The following is a 17,051-nucleotide window of genomic DNA, read 5'->3' as shown; positions in this document are numbered from 1 at the left end:
CTTCTGTTTATAAAATAATAGATGTTCATTATAGGAAAACTTGAAAAGTACAGAAAATAGTAAAGGAGGGAAAAAATCATTCCTAATCCCACTACTCATATGTAGACATTAACATTTTGGTATATTTACTTAGTTCTTTATTTTTTATAGTTTGCATTCGCTTTCTCAGGTTGAATAGTTTGTTCTTTATACGAACAATTTGAAGACAAATAAAAATAACACATGCTCATTATTAAGCAACAAATCACCCACATTCCTACTACCCCAGTTTTCACATTATGTGAAAATTATTTCGTATATCTTCTATGTATATACATAACGGGTTGACTGGATGGATAAACTGAAAAATCTTTTTAATATTGGATCATAGTATAATAAATTAAAATCATCCTATTTAATTTTACTTGAATTTAACAGAATAAAACACTGAAATAAAATGAAAGAATAGCTAATCTTCAGACAAATGTTTTTTTAAAGTAAAAGATATTAGTTGTTAACATTCCTCTAAGCTTAAGAAAAAATATTATGAAAGCCATTGAGCAGTTGGTCACTTTTTTAGTGGAGTTTTTTTGGTAACAGCCTTATTGAGATATAATTCACATACTATACAATTTGTCCATTTTTGGTGTACAATGCAATAGTTTTTAGTATATTCACTGAGTTGTGCAACCATCCCTTGAATCAATTTTAGAAAATTTTCATCACCTCAAAAAGAAACCCTTTACCCTTTTAGCTGTCACCCTCCCTGATCCCTAAACAATCACTCATCTACTTTCTGTCTCTCTGTATTTGCCTATCCTGGGTATTTCATGTAAATTGAATCATACAATATGTGGTCCTTTTTGACTTGCCTCTTTCACTTAACATTAACGTTTCCAAGGTTCATCCATGTTATAGCATGTATCAGAACTTCATTCCTTTTTATAGCCAAATAATACCCCATGATATGTATTTATCACATTTTATCTGTTCATCTGTTGAAGAACATTTGGGTTGTTTCTACTTTTTGGTTATTAAGAGTAATGCTGGGCCAGGCGCAGTGGCTCACGCCTGTAATCCCAGCACTTTGGGAGGCTGAGGCGGGTGGATCATGAAGTCAGGAGATTGAGACCATCCTAGCCAACATGGTGAAACCCCATCTCTACCAAAAAAAAAAAAAAAAAAATTAGCCAGGTGTGGTGGCACGCACCTGTAGTCCCAGCTACTCGGGAGGCTGAGGCAGGGGAATCACTTGAACCTGGGAGGCAGAGGTTGTAGAGAGCCGAGATCGCGCCATTGCACTCCAGCCTGGCAACAGAGTGAGACTCCGTCTCAAAAAAAAAAAAAAAAAAAAAAAAAAAAAAAAAGAGTAATGCTGCTATGAACATTCATTAAGAGTTTTGTGTGGATGTATGTTTTCTTTTCTTTTTTTTTCTTTTCTTTTCTTTTCTTTTTCTTTTCTTTTCTTTTGAGACGGAGTTTCGCTCTTGTTGCCCAGGCTGGAGTGCAGTGGCGCCATCTCGGCTCACTGCAACCTTCACCTCCCAGGTTCAAGCGATTTTCCTGCCTCAGCTTCTTGAGTAGCTGGGATTACAGGCACGCGTCACTAAGCCCAGCTAATTTTCATATTTTTAGTAGAGACGGGGTTTCACCATGTTGGCCAGACTGGTCTTGAACTCCTGACTTCAAGTGATCCACCTGCCTTGGTCTCCCAAAATGTTGGGATTAAAGGTGTGAGTCACCATGCCTGGCCTGTTTTCATTTTTCTAAGGTAGATACTTTGGAGTTAGCCGTCATTTAAAAAATCTGCCTGTTTCAATATTTAACATTATCAGTGGGCGCTTTGCTGTGAAAGAGGAAGCAGTTAGCTTTCTTACACTTCCCCCCGGTTATTTTCTTCTATCCCCACTATTTGTTACTCAAATTATTTTTCCTTTGTCAGGGTTTATAATATTTACATTCTCTTATATAACCATAAACCATCTGTTTGTTTTATCTGTTTGTTTCCTTTTAGTTTTATACTTAAAAGGATTATATGCTTACAACCAGGCCTTATACCACAACTTCTCTATTTCTGATTTATTTCTTGGTTTTCTGGATTTCATCATTGAGGAGGTCCTTCAAGAAGAGCTTGCAGGTGCTATATTTATTGTATTCTTACATGTTAAGAATGTCTGCCAGGTGTCTTTATACTTGAATGGTATCTTGGCTGGATATTATATTCTTGGGCCACATTTTCTTTCCCTCAGAATGTTGTAGACATTGTTCCATTGTCTTCTTCCGTTGAATGTAACTGTGAAGAAGTCTGAGGACATCTTGGCCCTTGTCTTTCTTTCTTATGGATGAGAGAGAGAGAGAAAGAGAAAGAGAAAGAGAAAGGGAGAGAGATTGGACTTGCCTGAAAATTTTCTTTTCTTTTTCTTGAAGTTTAGTAATTTAAGGGCTGGGCACAGTGGCTCACTCCTGTAATCCCAGCACTTTGGGAGGCCAAGGTGGGCAGATCACAAGGTCAGGAGATCGAGACCATCCTGGCTAACACGGTGAAACCCCGTCTCTAATAAAAATACAAAAAAATTAGCCGGGCGTGGTGGCGGGTGCCTGTAGTCCCAGCTGCTGGGGAGACTGAGGCAGGAGAATGGCGTGAACCCGGGAGGCGGAGCTTGCACTGAGCCAAGATTGCTCCACTGCACTCCAGCCTGGGCGACAGAGCAAGACTCCGTCTCAAAAAATAAAAAATAAAAAAGAAGTTTAGTAATTTAACAAGGTTGTAACTCAATGGTGATCATTCTGTATCATTTTTCTCTATATGTGATATATCCTTGATGAGTTCTTTCTTCATTGCTGGAAAATTTTTCTGTATCGTATCTCTGAACTCTTTTTCTTTCTGTTTTATTAGTTAAGTTCTCCACCTCAGAGATACTGGATTTTCTTATCCTCTATTTTTGTCATTTTCTTTTACTAGCGAATGGAATAGGAAAAATGGTGAAAGCAATTAACTGTGATTAGCCCGACCCATTCCTCCATGCTATTAATTTGGTTTTCAGTTTATTTCCCTCCCCTACCCCTTTTCCCCTCCCTTCTTTACTTTTTGCTGCTTCTAATTTAATTATTTGAGTAAATTATCTTATTTAGGTTTTGATTTGTTCTTTGCTCTAATCTTCTTTCTCTCATTTTGTTTTATCATCTTGTATTTGAATTCTTGCACTTTATTGAATTTATATTATTAGTTCCCCTGTAGTGTAAAGCACTCACATGAAACCTACTTGTTTTCCTAGGGTTAAATTCTTCTCCAGACTCAGTTCTTCATCCATCTTGCAAATTGTTTTCATTTCTCTCCACTTCATGGCTATTTATATATCTGCCAGACTATTATTTCATTTTACTGAACTTTAATATGGGAAGTTTTGTCTGTATCTTTTGTTTCCTCTGATACAGCATATGTGAGTTCTTCTCACCTTAACTTGAAACAATTTATCTTTTCCCCATTCTCAGCTATACTTTAGTTTAAGGACTGAATATTGCTTTTTATATTTCTTTCCTTGTAACCTGAAGGGGTAGGTGCAGAAGGCAACTTGGAGTCCTGAGTTTTGGTCTCATGAAATTCTCTTAAATGTCCTGGTTCAGGGCTTACCTGTCCCAGATCTGGGTTAATCCCCTAGCTCATACCAGTGCCCTGGGAGATGACATTTTGCATCAGTCTTGTCTGTCTCTGTTGAGGTTCTACAGTGGTACCTGGGGCTATAAATCTTGAGGACTTCTGTTTTTCTTGACTACTCACTCACTTAATCTGGAAATTGCTACATTGGAAAGGATTAGTTAAGGAGCTTTGCTGAATTAAATCTTCTGTTTTCTTAGGTGCGATTTTTGAAATCTGTGACTTGAGGCTTTATTTTTGACTCATTTGGTTGTGGCGGTGAATTTTTAGCTTTTGTATGGTGTGTGTGTGTGGTTTTTTTTCCCCCTAACTTTCACTCACCCAAAGGGAAATGACTTTATCATGTTTCATATGATTGTTGAAAAACAGCATAGAAATGTGTAAAGTAAGTCCTCCAGTAACCTCACTGCTTCTTCCCCAGATAATTATCGTTAATAGTTGTGAATAGTTTTGGCATATGGACTACCAAACTGTCTAAATATACATATATGGATTGGGTTCCTAAGTTTTTAATTTCTTTTTCTTTAAAGGATGATACTATATACATGTTAAGTGAAAAAAAGTGAAAGAAAAAGAACTTTAAAAACTCAATAATACAGACAATCCCATAGAAAATGCACAAAAAATTTGAACAGACATTTCACCAAAGACAATATAGAGATGTCAGATAAGCACATGAAAAGATGCTCAACATCTTTAGTCATTAAATAAATTTGACCTAAAAATCACAATAAGATACTACTACATACCCATTAGAATGACTAAAATTAAAAAGACTGACCATGCCAATTGTTGGTGAGGATGTAAAACAACTGGATTAAAAAAAAATTTTCTTTTCTACATTTCCTCCTTGCTATTATAAACAACTAGCATTCTTATACACTGCTGGTGGGAATGTACAATGGCATAGCTACTTTGAAAAGCAGTTTAGCAGTATTTTAAAAAGTTCATTGTGCACCTACCTTGTGATTAAGTCATTTCATTCCTGGGTACTTACTCAAGAGAAGGGAAAACGTATGTTTGTTCAAAGACTTCTACGTGAATGTTCATAGCAGCTTTATTTGTAATAGCCCAACCCTGGAAATAACCCAAATGCTCATCAGCAGGTGAATGGATAAACTGATTTGTTTATACGGTGGAATACTACTCAGCAATGGAAAGAAATGAACTATTGATACACGCAATAACATGAATGAATCTCAAAATAATCATGCTGAGTGAAAGAAGCCAAGCAGTAAAGAGTACATACTGTATGGTTCTGTTTGTATAAAAACTAGAAAATACAAACTAGAAAGCAGTGACAGAAAGCAGATCAACACTTACAGGAAGGGCAGGAGGGATTAGAATGGGGCAGGAGGAAACCTTTGGGAGTGAAAGATATGTCCATTAACTTAATTGTGGTGATAGTTTCGCAGATGTCTACATTTGTCAAAATGTCACGTTGCACACTTGAACATGTGCAGCTTATTTATGTCAGTTATTACTCAAAGCGTAAAAGAAAAAAATTGTAGAAGGATATAACATGAACATCTTTCTGTGTCAGCACCAAGGATCTGTTTCATTCTTTTGACATCTGTATGATGTTTCATTGTATATATGGACTGTGATTTTTATCTACACAGCCTTGGGTGGGTGACTCATCCGTTCCAGGTGATGAGGCCCCCTTTTTTCTTTGTGGATTAAGGATAAGAATGGCTTTTATTTGCTGAACCTGATTAACACATCTGACATCATCAGTCAGAATGTAATTTCTGAAACCTATTGCTTCTGGTTGTCTGTGATCTCTTGTCTCATTGGACCCAGAAGACTCTTATTTATCCTAAACATGAAAACAGATTAAGTGACCATAAATGATCTTTCCCATGAAATTATGGAGCCTCAGAGATAATTTAATTCAACCACCCTATTTTTGCAGAAAAGAAAGCAGGATAAGTGATTTACCTGAGATCATACAGATAGTTAGAGCCGAGGGCTCCCATCTCTTAGTCTATTTTTTACTGCCCAGATGTCAAATAATTGCTTTTCTGCCCTTGGGTTGTTTGTATTAGCTGTGGATTGGTATGTATTAATCTTTAGGAAAAAAAAGGAAAAACCACTCTCCATGGACCATTGTTAAAACTACCTCTCTGGAGGAATGGTTCTGCTTGGGTTTTTTTGGCGGGGGTGGGGGTGGGGACAAAAGGGGAAAAAGGACAATTCTAAAGTAAAAAATGAAATCAAGCCCCCCTGCTATGTCTTGTGCTATACAAGTAATACATCTTTCAAGGAATGACTGACATTTCACCTCTTGTAAGTACTAGGATTTCAGCCCTGCTGTCTGTTTTCACAGAACTGTCAAACATCATGTGACAACTTGGAGAGTTTATTCTTTACTGGCTAAGACATTATAGATTTTGGTTACCTCATTCTTTGTGCATCTGTTAGTTTGTTTGTTTGACAAATATCTATGAATGCCTACTATGTGCCAGGCATTGTTTTAGACCCTGAGATGCACTGGTGAATACAAGGCCTCTTGTTTGTGGGGCTTAGATTTCTGGGGTGGGAGATAAAAAGATAGTCAAGTAAATGTATGGTATATCAGATATTGACAGGTGCTGTGGAGAAAATGAAGTAGACCAAAGGTATAGGGAGTGCCAGGAATGAATGTGTGTACATATACTGTTTAGGATAGCCAGGGCAAGTCTTAACAACAGGGTAACGTTTGAGCAAAGATATGAAAAAAATGAGGGAGCAAACCCTTAGGGTATCTGGGGGAAGAGCATGTAGATAGAGAAAGAAGGAGGTATAAAGACCCTAGGGTGAGATTTTGTTTGGCACTTTTGAGTAATCTGAAACTGAGTGAGCAAGGGAGGCTGAGGAAGGAGTTGAGGACAGAGATGGGATGAAAAGCAGATCATGTTAAGACTTTGGTGGCACTTGTAAGCATTCTGTCTTTTACTCCAAGTAAGAAGGATGGCTCTGAGGGGCACAGCCTTATTTTGTCTTCTTTTTAAAAATGGAGGTAAAGTTGACATAACATAAAATCATTTTAATCAGTTTTAAAGTATAAAGTTCTGTGATTGTTAGTACTTTCAGAATGTTGTGAAATTAGATCACCACTATCTAATTTCAGAACATTTTCACCATCCCAAATAGAAACCCGATAGCCATTAAGTAGTCACCTTCATTTACCCCAGCCCCTAATATGCTTTCTGTCTTGATGGATTTGCCTAATCTAGACATTTCATATAAATGCAGTCATGCAATATGTGGCCTTTTGTGTTTGGCTTATTTCAATTAGCATAATGATTTCAAAGTTCATCCATGTTGCAGCATGTATCAGAATTTCATTGTTTTTTATTGATGAATAATCCATTATATGAATATACCACATTTCATTTGTCTAATCATGCATTGATGGACATTTAGGGTGTTTTCATCTTTTGGCTATTAGGAATAATGCTGCTATGAACATTCATGTAACATTTTTGTGTGGACATATATTGTTTAGTTCTGTTGGGTAGGTACCCAGGAATGGAATTGCTGGGTCATATGATAGTTCTATGCCTGATTTACATTTTAAAAGCTCATTTTGGCTGTTGAGGGAAAGTCAAAGCCAAGGGAAGAAGCAGGATTAGTTAGGAGGCTACTGCAACCATCCAAGAGCTACATGATGGTGGTTTGGACCAGAGTAATGGCAGTGGAGGCAGTGAGAACGTATCAGAGTCTAGGTATACATTGAAGAGGATTTGCTGACAGATTTGATTTGTATTGTGAGAAAAAGAGGAGTAACTGATGATTCTTAGCGTTTTTGACTTGAGAAATGAAAGGGAATTGCCATTTGATGAGACAGAGCGAAGAGTAGTTTTGGGGGAAGATTAGGGCTTTGGTTTTGGGCTTGCTGTGTTTGAGACATCCACGTGGAGACATTGAGTAGGCCATTGGAAAAACAAGTCTGGAGTTTGAGTAAGAGATAAATTTGAGGCCGGACATGATGGCTCACGCCTGTAATCCCAACACTTTGGGAGGCTGAGGCGGATGGATCACCTGAGGTCAGGAGCTCAAGACCAGCCTGGCCAACATGGTGAAAGCCTGTCTCTACTAAAAATAAAAAAATTAGCCAGCCATGGTGGCACAAACCTGTAATCCCAGCTACTCAAGAGGCTGAGGCAGGAGATCGCTTGAACCCAGGAGGTGGAGGTTGTAGTGAGCTGAGATTGTGCCACTGCACTCCAGCCTGGGTGACAGAGACTCCACCTCAAAAAACATAAAAAACAAAAATAAATATATTTGAGTTATTAGTTTATTGAGGATATTTAAAGCCATGAGACTAGATGAGATCATTTAGGGATAATTCTAGATAGAGAGGAGGAGCAGCCCGAGGAAGAAGTTTGGACATAATCTAAATATTAGAGGTCTACGGGAGGAGGAAGGACTAGCAAAGGAGACTGAGAAGCAGCAGCCAGTGAGGTTGGAGGAGGAAACCAGGAGAGTGTGGTGTCCGGGGAGCCAAGGGAAGTTATTTGAGATATTTGAGGAAGAATGGATGTTTTTCCCCCCTTTTCCTGCTGCTCTCACTAATTCTTTGAGGTAAGGGGCCGAGGAACCGTATCCTTCCCTTGAAAGATGAGAACTGGTATTTTGAATGCCCAGAGTCATCCTTCATTAAGGCGATTAAGCTAAAAAAAAGAATTCTGGTCACCTGAATACTGTCTTCTAGACATACTGCTTATTTATGGATATATCTCAGTCCCACTGAGGGCATTTATTCAATAATTCAGTCAATAAAAATACTTGAGTGCATACTCTATGCTAGTCTCTCTTCAAGGCACTGAGAACACATCAGTAAATAAGATACGTGGTCACTGATCTTATGGAACTTTGTCGAATGGAGGAGAAAGACATTAAATAATTTGTTTAAATTATTGAACCAATTAAATAATTTGTTTAAAATACATAAATAGTTACATATGTGGTGACTGTTACTAGGAAATCAGGATGCTATGGGAGCACAGAGGAAGGTTACTAATCGAGACTTAGGGTGGGGGCATGGCCAGAGAGATCTGGAGGAATTGACATATAAGGAGAGACCTGAAGCAGGAGTAGATTGAGGCAGGTGAAGAAAAGTGGCCATTGTGAAAAGAATATCTTAGGCAGATAAAAGAGGGAAGATGGAGAGCTTCAGGATATTCAGAGAAACAAAATAACTTTGTCTTTCTAAAATATAAAGCTTGAAGGAGGAGTAGGGGGTGAAAAATGAGACTGGAGAGGGTGAGCAGGGGCCAAATCATGAGGATTTCTTGCCATGCTAAGGAGTTTCAGCTAAATCCCAACAGCAATGGGGAACCACTGAAGAGTTTTAAAAGTATACTGAGGGCCGGGTGCGGTGGCTTACGCCTGTAATCCCAGCACTTTGGGAGGCCGAGGCAGGCGGATCACGAGGTCAGGAGATCGAGACCATCCTGGCTAACACAGTGAAACCCCATCTCTACTAAAAATACAAAGAAATTAGCCGGGCATGGTGGCGGGCACCTGTAGTCCCAGCTACTCGGGAGGCTGAGGCAGGAGAATGGCGTGAACCCAGGAGGCGGAGCTTGCAGTGAGCCAAGATCGCGCCACTGCACTCCAACCTGGGAGACAGAGTGAGACTCCGTCTCAAAAAAAAAAAGTATACTCAGCTGGGCACCATGGTACATGCCTGTACTCAGCTGGTACACCATGGTACAGTTACTCAGAAGGCTGAGGCAGCAGGGTTGCTTGAGCCTAGGAGTTAGAGACTGTTGTGCACTATGATGGCACCTGTGAATAGCCACAGTACTCCAGCCTGGGCAACATTGCGAGACCTTATTTCTTAATTAATTAATTTATTATATGTTTAAAGTATACTCATATTTATTTTAGAAAGATCACTCAGGCTACGATTGTGAATGGATTGGAAAGAGGCCTGACTAGAGGCAGGAGAACCTGCTTCTTTTCAATATTGGCTCTTGGTTTTTATTCTAGTGTGCTATTTGAAGTGCCAAAGCTGAAAAGTGGAAAGAGTGCATTGGAAGCTGAGAGTGAGAGTCTGGATAGCTTCACAGCTGACTCGGATAGCACCTCCAGGTGGGGTTCCCCCCATTTCCCTCATCTCCTCTCAACCCAAGTTGTGATTTTGTTCTGCAGCATCAGTGTTCCTGACTTCTGTCCTCAGGAAGTTGAACGAAGTATTTTCTCTGTCCTCAACAGAAGTCTTTTCAGTAGCACGTCTACTGATTTGGCTCTGAGCACAGCTTCCTGGAACATATTGACATCTCTAGTCAATTCCCCCAGTATCTTGGAGTATTCTTCTTAGCCCAGTAGCAACTGATGCTGCTGTCCCTTAAGAATGAGGGTGTGAGTGTTTGTGTTTGTGCAAAGTTGCCTATCTGATCTTCTGCATTCCTTCCAGGTAAATCACATGCGAAGTGTACCTTCTGAATTTGGTTATTACGATGACCCAAGCCATTGGCTCTCCTTCCATAGAGCTTTGATCCCTGGGTAGAAGGGGAAGGGTAGGAGGTGACTTAGTTATAATTTCTGAATCTACCTCCAGGAGAGACTCTCTGGATAAATCTGGCCTCTTTCCAGAATGGAAGAAGATGTCTGCTCCCAAATCTCAAGTAGAAAAGGTAAGCTTCAGGTTATTGAGCCACCTTCCTCCCCTCCCTTCCTTCCTTTTCTCCTTTACCTCCTATCTCCCTCCGTCTTTCCCTCCCTCCCTCCCCCTCACTCTTCTCTTCCTCTTTCTTCCCTCCCTCCCTCCATTCTCTTAGGCAGAATTTAAATCAGGAATTTCAACTAAACAAATTTCAGTTCAAATTCACTTGGGAGCATTTTCTGAAGTTTTGTTTGAAATGTGTGAGAAAATAGGTTTTGTACTATTTCTAGGCATTTAATCTTTCCTTTAAGTTTGTCATAGTTTAGCGAAAATCTGAGCCTTATTCTTCTTAAGACTGTCCTTCCTTACTCACTCCTTCTACCTATCCATCTGTTCTTTTCCATTTTCTTGCCCTTGTTCCTTCCTAGGAAACTCAGCCTGGAGGTCAAAATGTGGTATTTGTGGATGAGGGTGAGATGATATTTAAGAAGAACACCAGAAAAATCCTCAGGCCTTCAGGTAACTGGTTTCCCTTACTGGTCTTTCAGGACTGAAGTTCTGAGTACCCTTGATGGGCTCTTGGTATGGAGAAGAATAGGTCTCTTTGATTTGGCTTTTTTGGTCTTCCCCTCAGAGTACACTAAATCTGTGATAGATCTTCGCCCAGAAGATGTGGTACATGAAAGTGGCTCCTTGGGAGACAGAAGCAAATCCGTCCCAGGCCTCAATGTGGATATGGTAGGTGCCCTTATATTTTACTTGGTCACTATATGAAATTTTACTTATCTGGAGTTGGCTTTAGTACCTGATATTCTCAGTCAACCTATTTAATTCTTTAAGAAAAGGCAACATGAAACTTGATACCCCCAAGTTTCTAAAGTAAATCTGGTTCCTGATTTGCTTAAAGGAAAGGACTGTCTTTGCTATCTCTTTTTTTTTTTGAGATGGAGTTTCGCTCTTGTTTCTCAGGCTGGAGTGCAATGGCACGATCTCGGCTCACTGCAACCTCCGCCTCCTGGGTTCAAGCAGTTCTCCTGCCTCAGCCTCCTGAGTAGCTGGGATTACAGGTGTGCACCACCATGCCCGGGTAATTTTTTATATTTTTAGTAGAGATGGGGTTTCACCCTGTTGGCCAGGCTGGTCGCAAACTCCTGACCTCAGGTGATCCACCTGCCTCGGCCTCCCAATTTTTTTTTTTTTTTTTTTTTAAGAGACAGCATCTCACTCTGTTTCCCAGACTGGAGTGTAGTGGTACAATTATAGCTCAGTGCCACCTTGAACTCCTGAGCTCAAGCTGTCCTCTCACCTCAGCCTCCTGAGTAGCTGGGACTATAGGCATGAACCATCATACCCAGCTAATTTTTTTTTTTTTTTGAGAGACGGGAGTCTCACTGTATTTCCCAGCCTGGTCTCGAACTCCTAGGCTCAAGTGATCCGCCCGCCTCTGCCTCCCAAAGTGCTGGAATTACAGGCGTGAGCCATCACGCCTGACCATCTCTTTTATTTTCTAATAAATTGCTGGATATATGGCTGGGGCTCAAATAAATACTTCTTTTGATTAAAATGTAAAGAGGGTTGGGGAAAGTCAAATGGAAAAGAGTTATAGCTTCTATGAAAAACATTAAATATTCTTATCTTATTCTTTTGAGATATGAGAAGGATGGTTGGAATAGAGCTGGGAACCTTGAAATGGGAAGACATGTAAAAAGAAGGATATGAGGCCAGGCATGGTGGCTCATGCCTGTAATCTCAGCACTTTGGGAGGCCGAGGCAGGCGGATCACCTGAGATCAGGAGTTCGAGACCAGCCTGGCCATCATGGAGAAACCCCGTCTCTACTAAGAATACAATAATTGGCCGGGTGTGGTGGCGGGTGCCTGTAATCCCAGCTACTCTGGAGGCTGAAGCAGGAGAATTGCTTGAACCCAGGAGGCGGAGGTTGCGGTGAGCTGAGATTGCGCCATTGCCCTCCAGCCTGGGCAACAAGAGTGAGACTCCGTCTCAAAAAAAAAAAAAAAAAGAAGTACGTGTGCGTACGCATACACATGGCAACTTGGAGCTTTAAAGGAAAGATATTAGTCTTTGAAGCTAAAGAAAAGTCTTTCTTTTATTAACTCTGAATTTATATTTATTGTTCCAGGAAGAGGAAGAAGAAGAAGAAGACATTGACCACCTAGTGAAGTTACATCGCCAGAAGCTAGCCAGAAGCAGCATGCAAAGTGGCTCCTCCATGGTAAGTTCTATTAGATCTGTGGTTACAGGCATGTTGGGGTACTAGGAAGAAAAGAAGCACCTCCCTAGAGCAGATTCGGGACCTGGGGAAACCATCCTAGTCACTCTTTTCAGGTAAGTAAGATCATTTGTTTGTTCCTATCCTCAATTTAGACTATAGGTGCTTAGTGTACATCTAGGTGACTTCCTGAGCCCCCACCTGGAGATTATTACATTACAGCTTGGGACATTTTTCATCACAGCTTTGTGAACAATAACCTTAACTTATCCTCTAAAGGGGCACCCAGGCTATGAAGTGAGCAAGATCAGATTTCTTCATCATAGCCCATTCCAAATTCTCAACATTAAAAGAAAGTGAGTGTCATGAGAGGGGCTCTGGCAGGGTTGATCGACATCAGGGTATGGTTAACAAGCAATAATACCAGTCAGGATAATGAATTTAAAGGGAACATTTAAGAATCAGGGCCTGGTTCTGTCATAAGCATGAAGATTGATATTTAGGGAAACAGGAACAAGGGTGAACAGAATTTGTTCACACTCACACACAGGAAGAGAATGTCAGCTCGCATGACCGATTACTACCAGAAAGGAAGGTGCCTTTTCACTTCTGGCGGGGTTTCCTCCCTCCCACTCACTCCCAGTTCTGGCCAAATCTCTTTTCTCTGTAGGCCCTGATAAGACATAAGGTGGATAAGAGAAACCCACAGATAATTAAGGCACCTTGTTTTAGTTAGTAACTAACCCCCTTCTAGCTGGTGTTTTAGTGTATATAACACATTCCCCAGATGGACTTAACTGCACCTTGCCTCTGCTCCCTGCCCACTTCCTGGGGCAGGTGAAAATGAACACTAAAATTTGTAAAAAGAGTTGAGGAAGAGAAGCTAAGAGGCTAGGTGAGCCATGAGCTGATTCATTCACCTGAACAATTTTGAGTGCTGGTAGTTCTCTCTTACCCTCTGGGTCAAGGAATGTCAGCAGCACTGGCTTATTGCAGGGGCTTCTGAAACTTCTGTTCAGTGACTGTGGTTTTATCATGAGGGAAGATGTGAGCAATGCGGGCGGGGGAGTGTGCCTTCCCCAGATGTTCGTGGGTGCTTTATCTTCAGAGTACGATCGGCAGCATGATGAGCATCTACAGTGAAGCTGGTGATTTCGGGAACATCTTTGTGACTGGCAGGATTGCCTTTTCCCTGAAGTATGAGCAGCAAACCCAGAGTCTGGTTGTCCATGTGAAGGAGTGCCATCAGCTGGCCTATGCTGATGAAGCCAAGAAGCGCTCTAACCCGTGAGTGCTTCTGGAACCTGACTGATGCTCTGAGACCAGAGACCAGACCCCGGCATCTGTCCGGGCACTCTTGAACAGAGCTTATCTGTTTCTGGGGGAGCAGGGAGGTGTAATGTAGGAAAAGAACCAGGATTGGGAAAAAGCAAGAATGGCATGTCTAAGAGGGCTTGAGGTGACATTTTTGACATCACATGTCACCATGGCATATTTATATGGAGAGGAGGAAAGTGAAAAGCAGGCTTGAGAAAGGCCAGCAAATTACTCAGTGCTGTCTTTGGTTTCTAGATATGTGAAGACTTACCTTCTGCCTGACAAGTCCCGCCAAGGAAAAAGAAAAACCAGCATCAAGCGGGACACTATTAATCCACTATATGATGAGACGCTGAGGGTAAGTATCTAGACCTCAAGGGTAGGAGAACTTGTTCTGTCTTGTGCCCTAAGCTGTAGCTATTCCTCTGCAACATGACCAGGTGACACGGGCTTCAGTGGGCCATGTCTGTGTCTGAGGATACGTTGGGTATCTGTTCACATCCTGATCTCCCAGTGAAGAGAACAAAGGTGATCTGCCTTTCCTGGATTGTTGTGAAGTTTGAGATTCACATGGCCACAAATCTCATGTAAAAAAGACATTTGAGATAAGGAGTCTCCTTGGCAGTTCTTTTTGGACAATCCAGTGTTATCTCATCCACTTAAGAAAAAATGAATTTTCCAGGTCCTCCTATGGAATATGGTAGGTTTTTATAAAATGAGTTAAGTTGAGGCTTTGAGTGAGGAAACTCAAAGTGCTCAGGGAACATAAAGTAATTTGGTATTCAGGACTAGTGACTTCAGGAATGGTTGCTCAGGTTTTGGAATAATCTTGTCTGAAGAATTACCCTTAACTAATCATCTTGGGCTTTTACTTTCCCTTCACAGTATGAGATCCCAGAATCTCTCCTGGCCCAGAGGACCCTGCAGTTCTCAGTTTGGCATCATGGTCGTTTTGGCAGAAACACTTTCCTTGGAGAGGCAGAGATCCAGATGGATTCCTGGAAGCTTGATAAGAAACTGGATCATTGCCTCCCTTTACATGGAAAGGTAGTCTGCTTTAACAACTCCTGCAGTTTGGATCTGAGGTAGAATTGTCTGCAGTAGCCTCTGCTGGTCTATGTTGGTAGCGTCTTTGAATGTAGTCTTCTCTGGAGTTCTAGTGCCCCCTGCTGGTGTTTCTGAGTTTGACAGCAATTTCAGAGGCATTTGTGTATCAAGTGTGAGTTCTGTGTAAACCAGGCAAAGTGTGAAGCCATGGTTTTGCTTTGAAAAAATTTTCATATGTGTACCAAACTTTGTCTCCTAACCTTCCAGAATCTGGGTGTATCCTAACATCCTAACTCGCACCTCTTCTCCGAGCTAACCTTCTGTGTATATCCTAATCTGTACCCTTTTGCCAAGCCACTGCTTTACTTCCAAGTGGGAAGTAAAGCAATTCATGGAGCTCCAATTGCTATGCTCTTGGTTACAGAGGCCAGGGAAATATTACTTTGGAGGTGGCACCTCGGGCCACAGTGTAGCAGTATGGCATAATCATGCCTGGGATCTGAGTGCAGACCTGTATTGGAATCCTGGTTCTGTCACTTGCCAACTAGATGAGTCACTTAACTACAAAATAATGTAGGGAAATCATCTGGCTAAGAAGAAATAGCTAAAACAGAGGACTTATTCAGCAACTTCTTGATTATCAGAACTACACAATGACATGACAAAGTTCATCTTATTTTTTTTGCACTAGCGTTTTAAATGTGGGATGGTTTTACATGGTCCATAGACTTTGGGAAGTTAGATGAGAAACTAGTCATGGTGGCTGCCTCTAGGAATGGAGACTGAGGTAGAAGGAATATTTAGTTTTCTCTATATCCCCTTTTTAAGCATTTGAACTTTTTACCATATTAAGAAAATTAAGCAAAAATGGACTTATGTACACATGATTCAAAATTAAAACAACATAAAATATATTAAAAGGAAAGTAGGTTCCATTCCTTAGAAATAACCAGTGTTAACACTACTTGTGTATCCTTCTAGAAATTTTTTATGGCTAGGTATGGTGGCTCACGCCTGTAATCCCGGCACATTGGGAGGCGGAGGCAGGCAGATCACCTGAGGTCAGGAGTTCGAGACCAGCCTGACCAACATGGTGAAACCCCGTCTCTACTAAATACAAAAAAATTAGCTGGGCATGGTGGCGCAAGCCTGTAATCCCAGCTACTTGGGAGGCTGAGGCAGGAGAATCGCTTGAACCCATGAGGCGGAGGTTGCAGTGAGCCGAGATTGCGCCTTTGCACTCCAGCCTGGGCAAAAGAGTGAAACTCTGTCTCAAAAAAAAAAAAAAAAGAAAGAAAGAAAGAAAGAAATTTTGTATTAAGCAGCACAGATATGCATCCATGTATTTATATGTATTTTTTTCTTTTTTTACACAAATGGGTTCACATGGACCTCATTGTACACATTTTTTTTTTTCATTTATCATGGGCATCCTTTTGTGCCATCACTTACAGATCTATCTCATTTTAATTGCTGCTGCATAGTATTTTTTCATGTGCCTGTATTATAATTTATTTACCATTCCCCCACTAATAGGCCTTTAAGTTGTTTGAATTCTTTTTTGCTCTTAAAACTATGCTGTAATATATCTTGGTCTTCTTTTGTGAATGTAACTGTCAGAGAAGTTCCTGTTGGTGGAATTGCTGAGTGAAAGGAAATATAAATCCAATATTTTGATAGCTGTTGCCCTTGCAAAAAAAAATAGTGACAACATTAAATTTGTCCCTTTAAATACTAATAAAAACAGGAATTTGTTCAACAGCACAGTAGGATGACTATAGTCAATAAAAATATGTGTATTTCAAAATAGCTAGAAGATTTGAAATGTTTCCAGTGCAAAAAAATGATAAATGTTCAAAATGATGGATGTAACAAAATATCACATGTACCCCATAAATATATACAAATATTATATATCAATAAAAAGACAGGAAAGAAATTATTACCAAAGTATAACATATTATTACAAATTTAGAATTTCTTAACCATTTGGCACCCAAGTCATTCTCTACGGTCAATATAATTATATTGGAAATGTCACTGTAAACCATCATGAACTACTGCCAATAAAACTTTTATATAAAGAGAAGAAACCACATTAACATGGAGGTCTTTGCTCTTTGTAAATATTTGGAGCCAGAATAAGAATGTGCTACTAAAACAAATATGCCAGTTTCTAGCTAATGCTAAACTCCAATTTTTAAGAGTCCACTGAAGTTCACAGAA

General features: G+C 40.3%; 1 protein-coding gene across 8 annotated transcripts in view; it reads left to right on the top strand.

Moving 5' to 3' along the window:
- SYTL4 (synaptotagmin like 4) overlaps window positions 1–17,051 on the top strand; it is a 59,040-nt gene that overhangs the window by 29,578 nt on the left and 12,411 nt on the right. For all 8 annotated transcript variants that reach the window (XM_034949657.4, XM_008962743.5, XM_034949656.4 and 5 more), the window contains 8 exons: window positions 9,617–9,718; window positions 10,188–10,263; window positions 10,661–10,751; window positions 10,867–10,970; window positions 12,372–12,464; window positions 13,570–13,748; window positions 14,034–14,136; window positions 14,664–14,825. In XM_034949657.4, the coding sequence (XP_034805548.1) occupies window positions 9,617–9,718; window positions 10,188–10,263; window positions 10,661–10,751; window positions 10,867–10,970; window positions 12,372–12,464; window positions 13,570–13,748; window positions 14,034–14,136; window positions 14,664–14,825 (910 nt within the window). The remainder of the gene's footprint in view (window positions 1–9,616; window positions 9,719–10,187; window positions 10,264–10,660; window positions 10,752–10,866; window positions 10,971–12,371; window positions 12,465–13,569; window positions 13,749–14,033; window positions 14,137–14,663; window positions 14,826–17,051) is intronic.

Source organism: Pan paniscus, chromosome X, assembly GCF_029289425.2.
Source record: "Pan paniscus chromosome X, NHGRI_mPanPan1-v2.0_pri, whole genome shotgun sequence".
NCBI lineage: Eukaryota > Metazoa > Chordata > Mammalia > Primates > Hominidae > Pan > Pan paniscus.
This window is presented reverse-complemented; position numbering and strand designations above follow the sequence as displayed.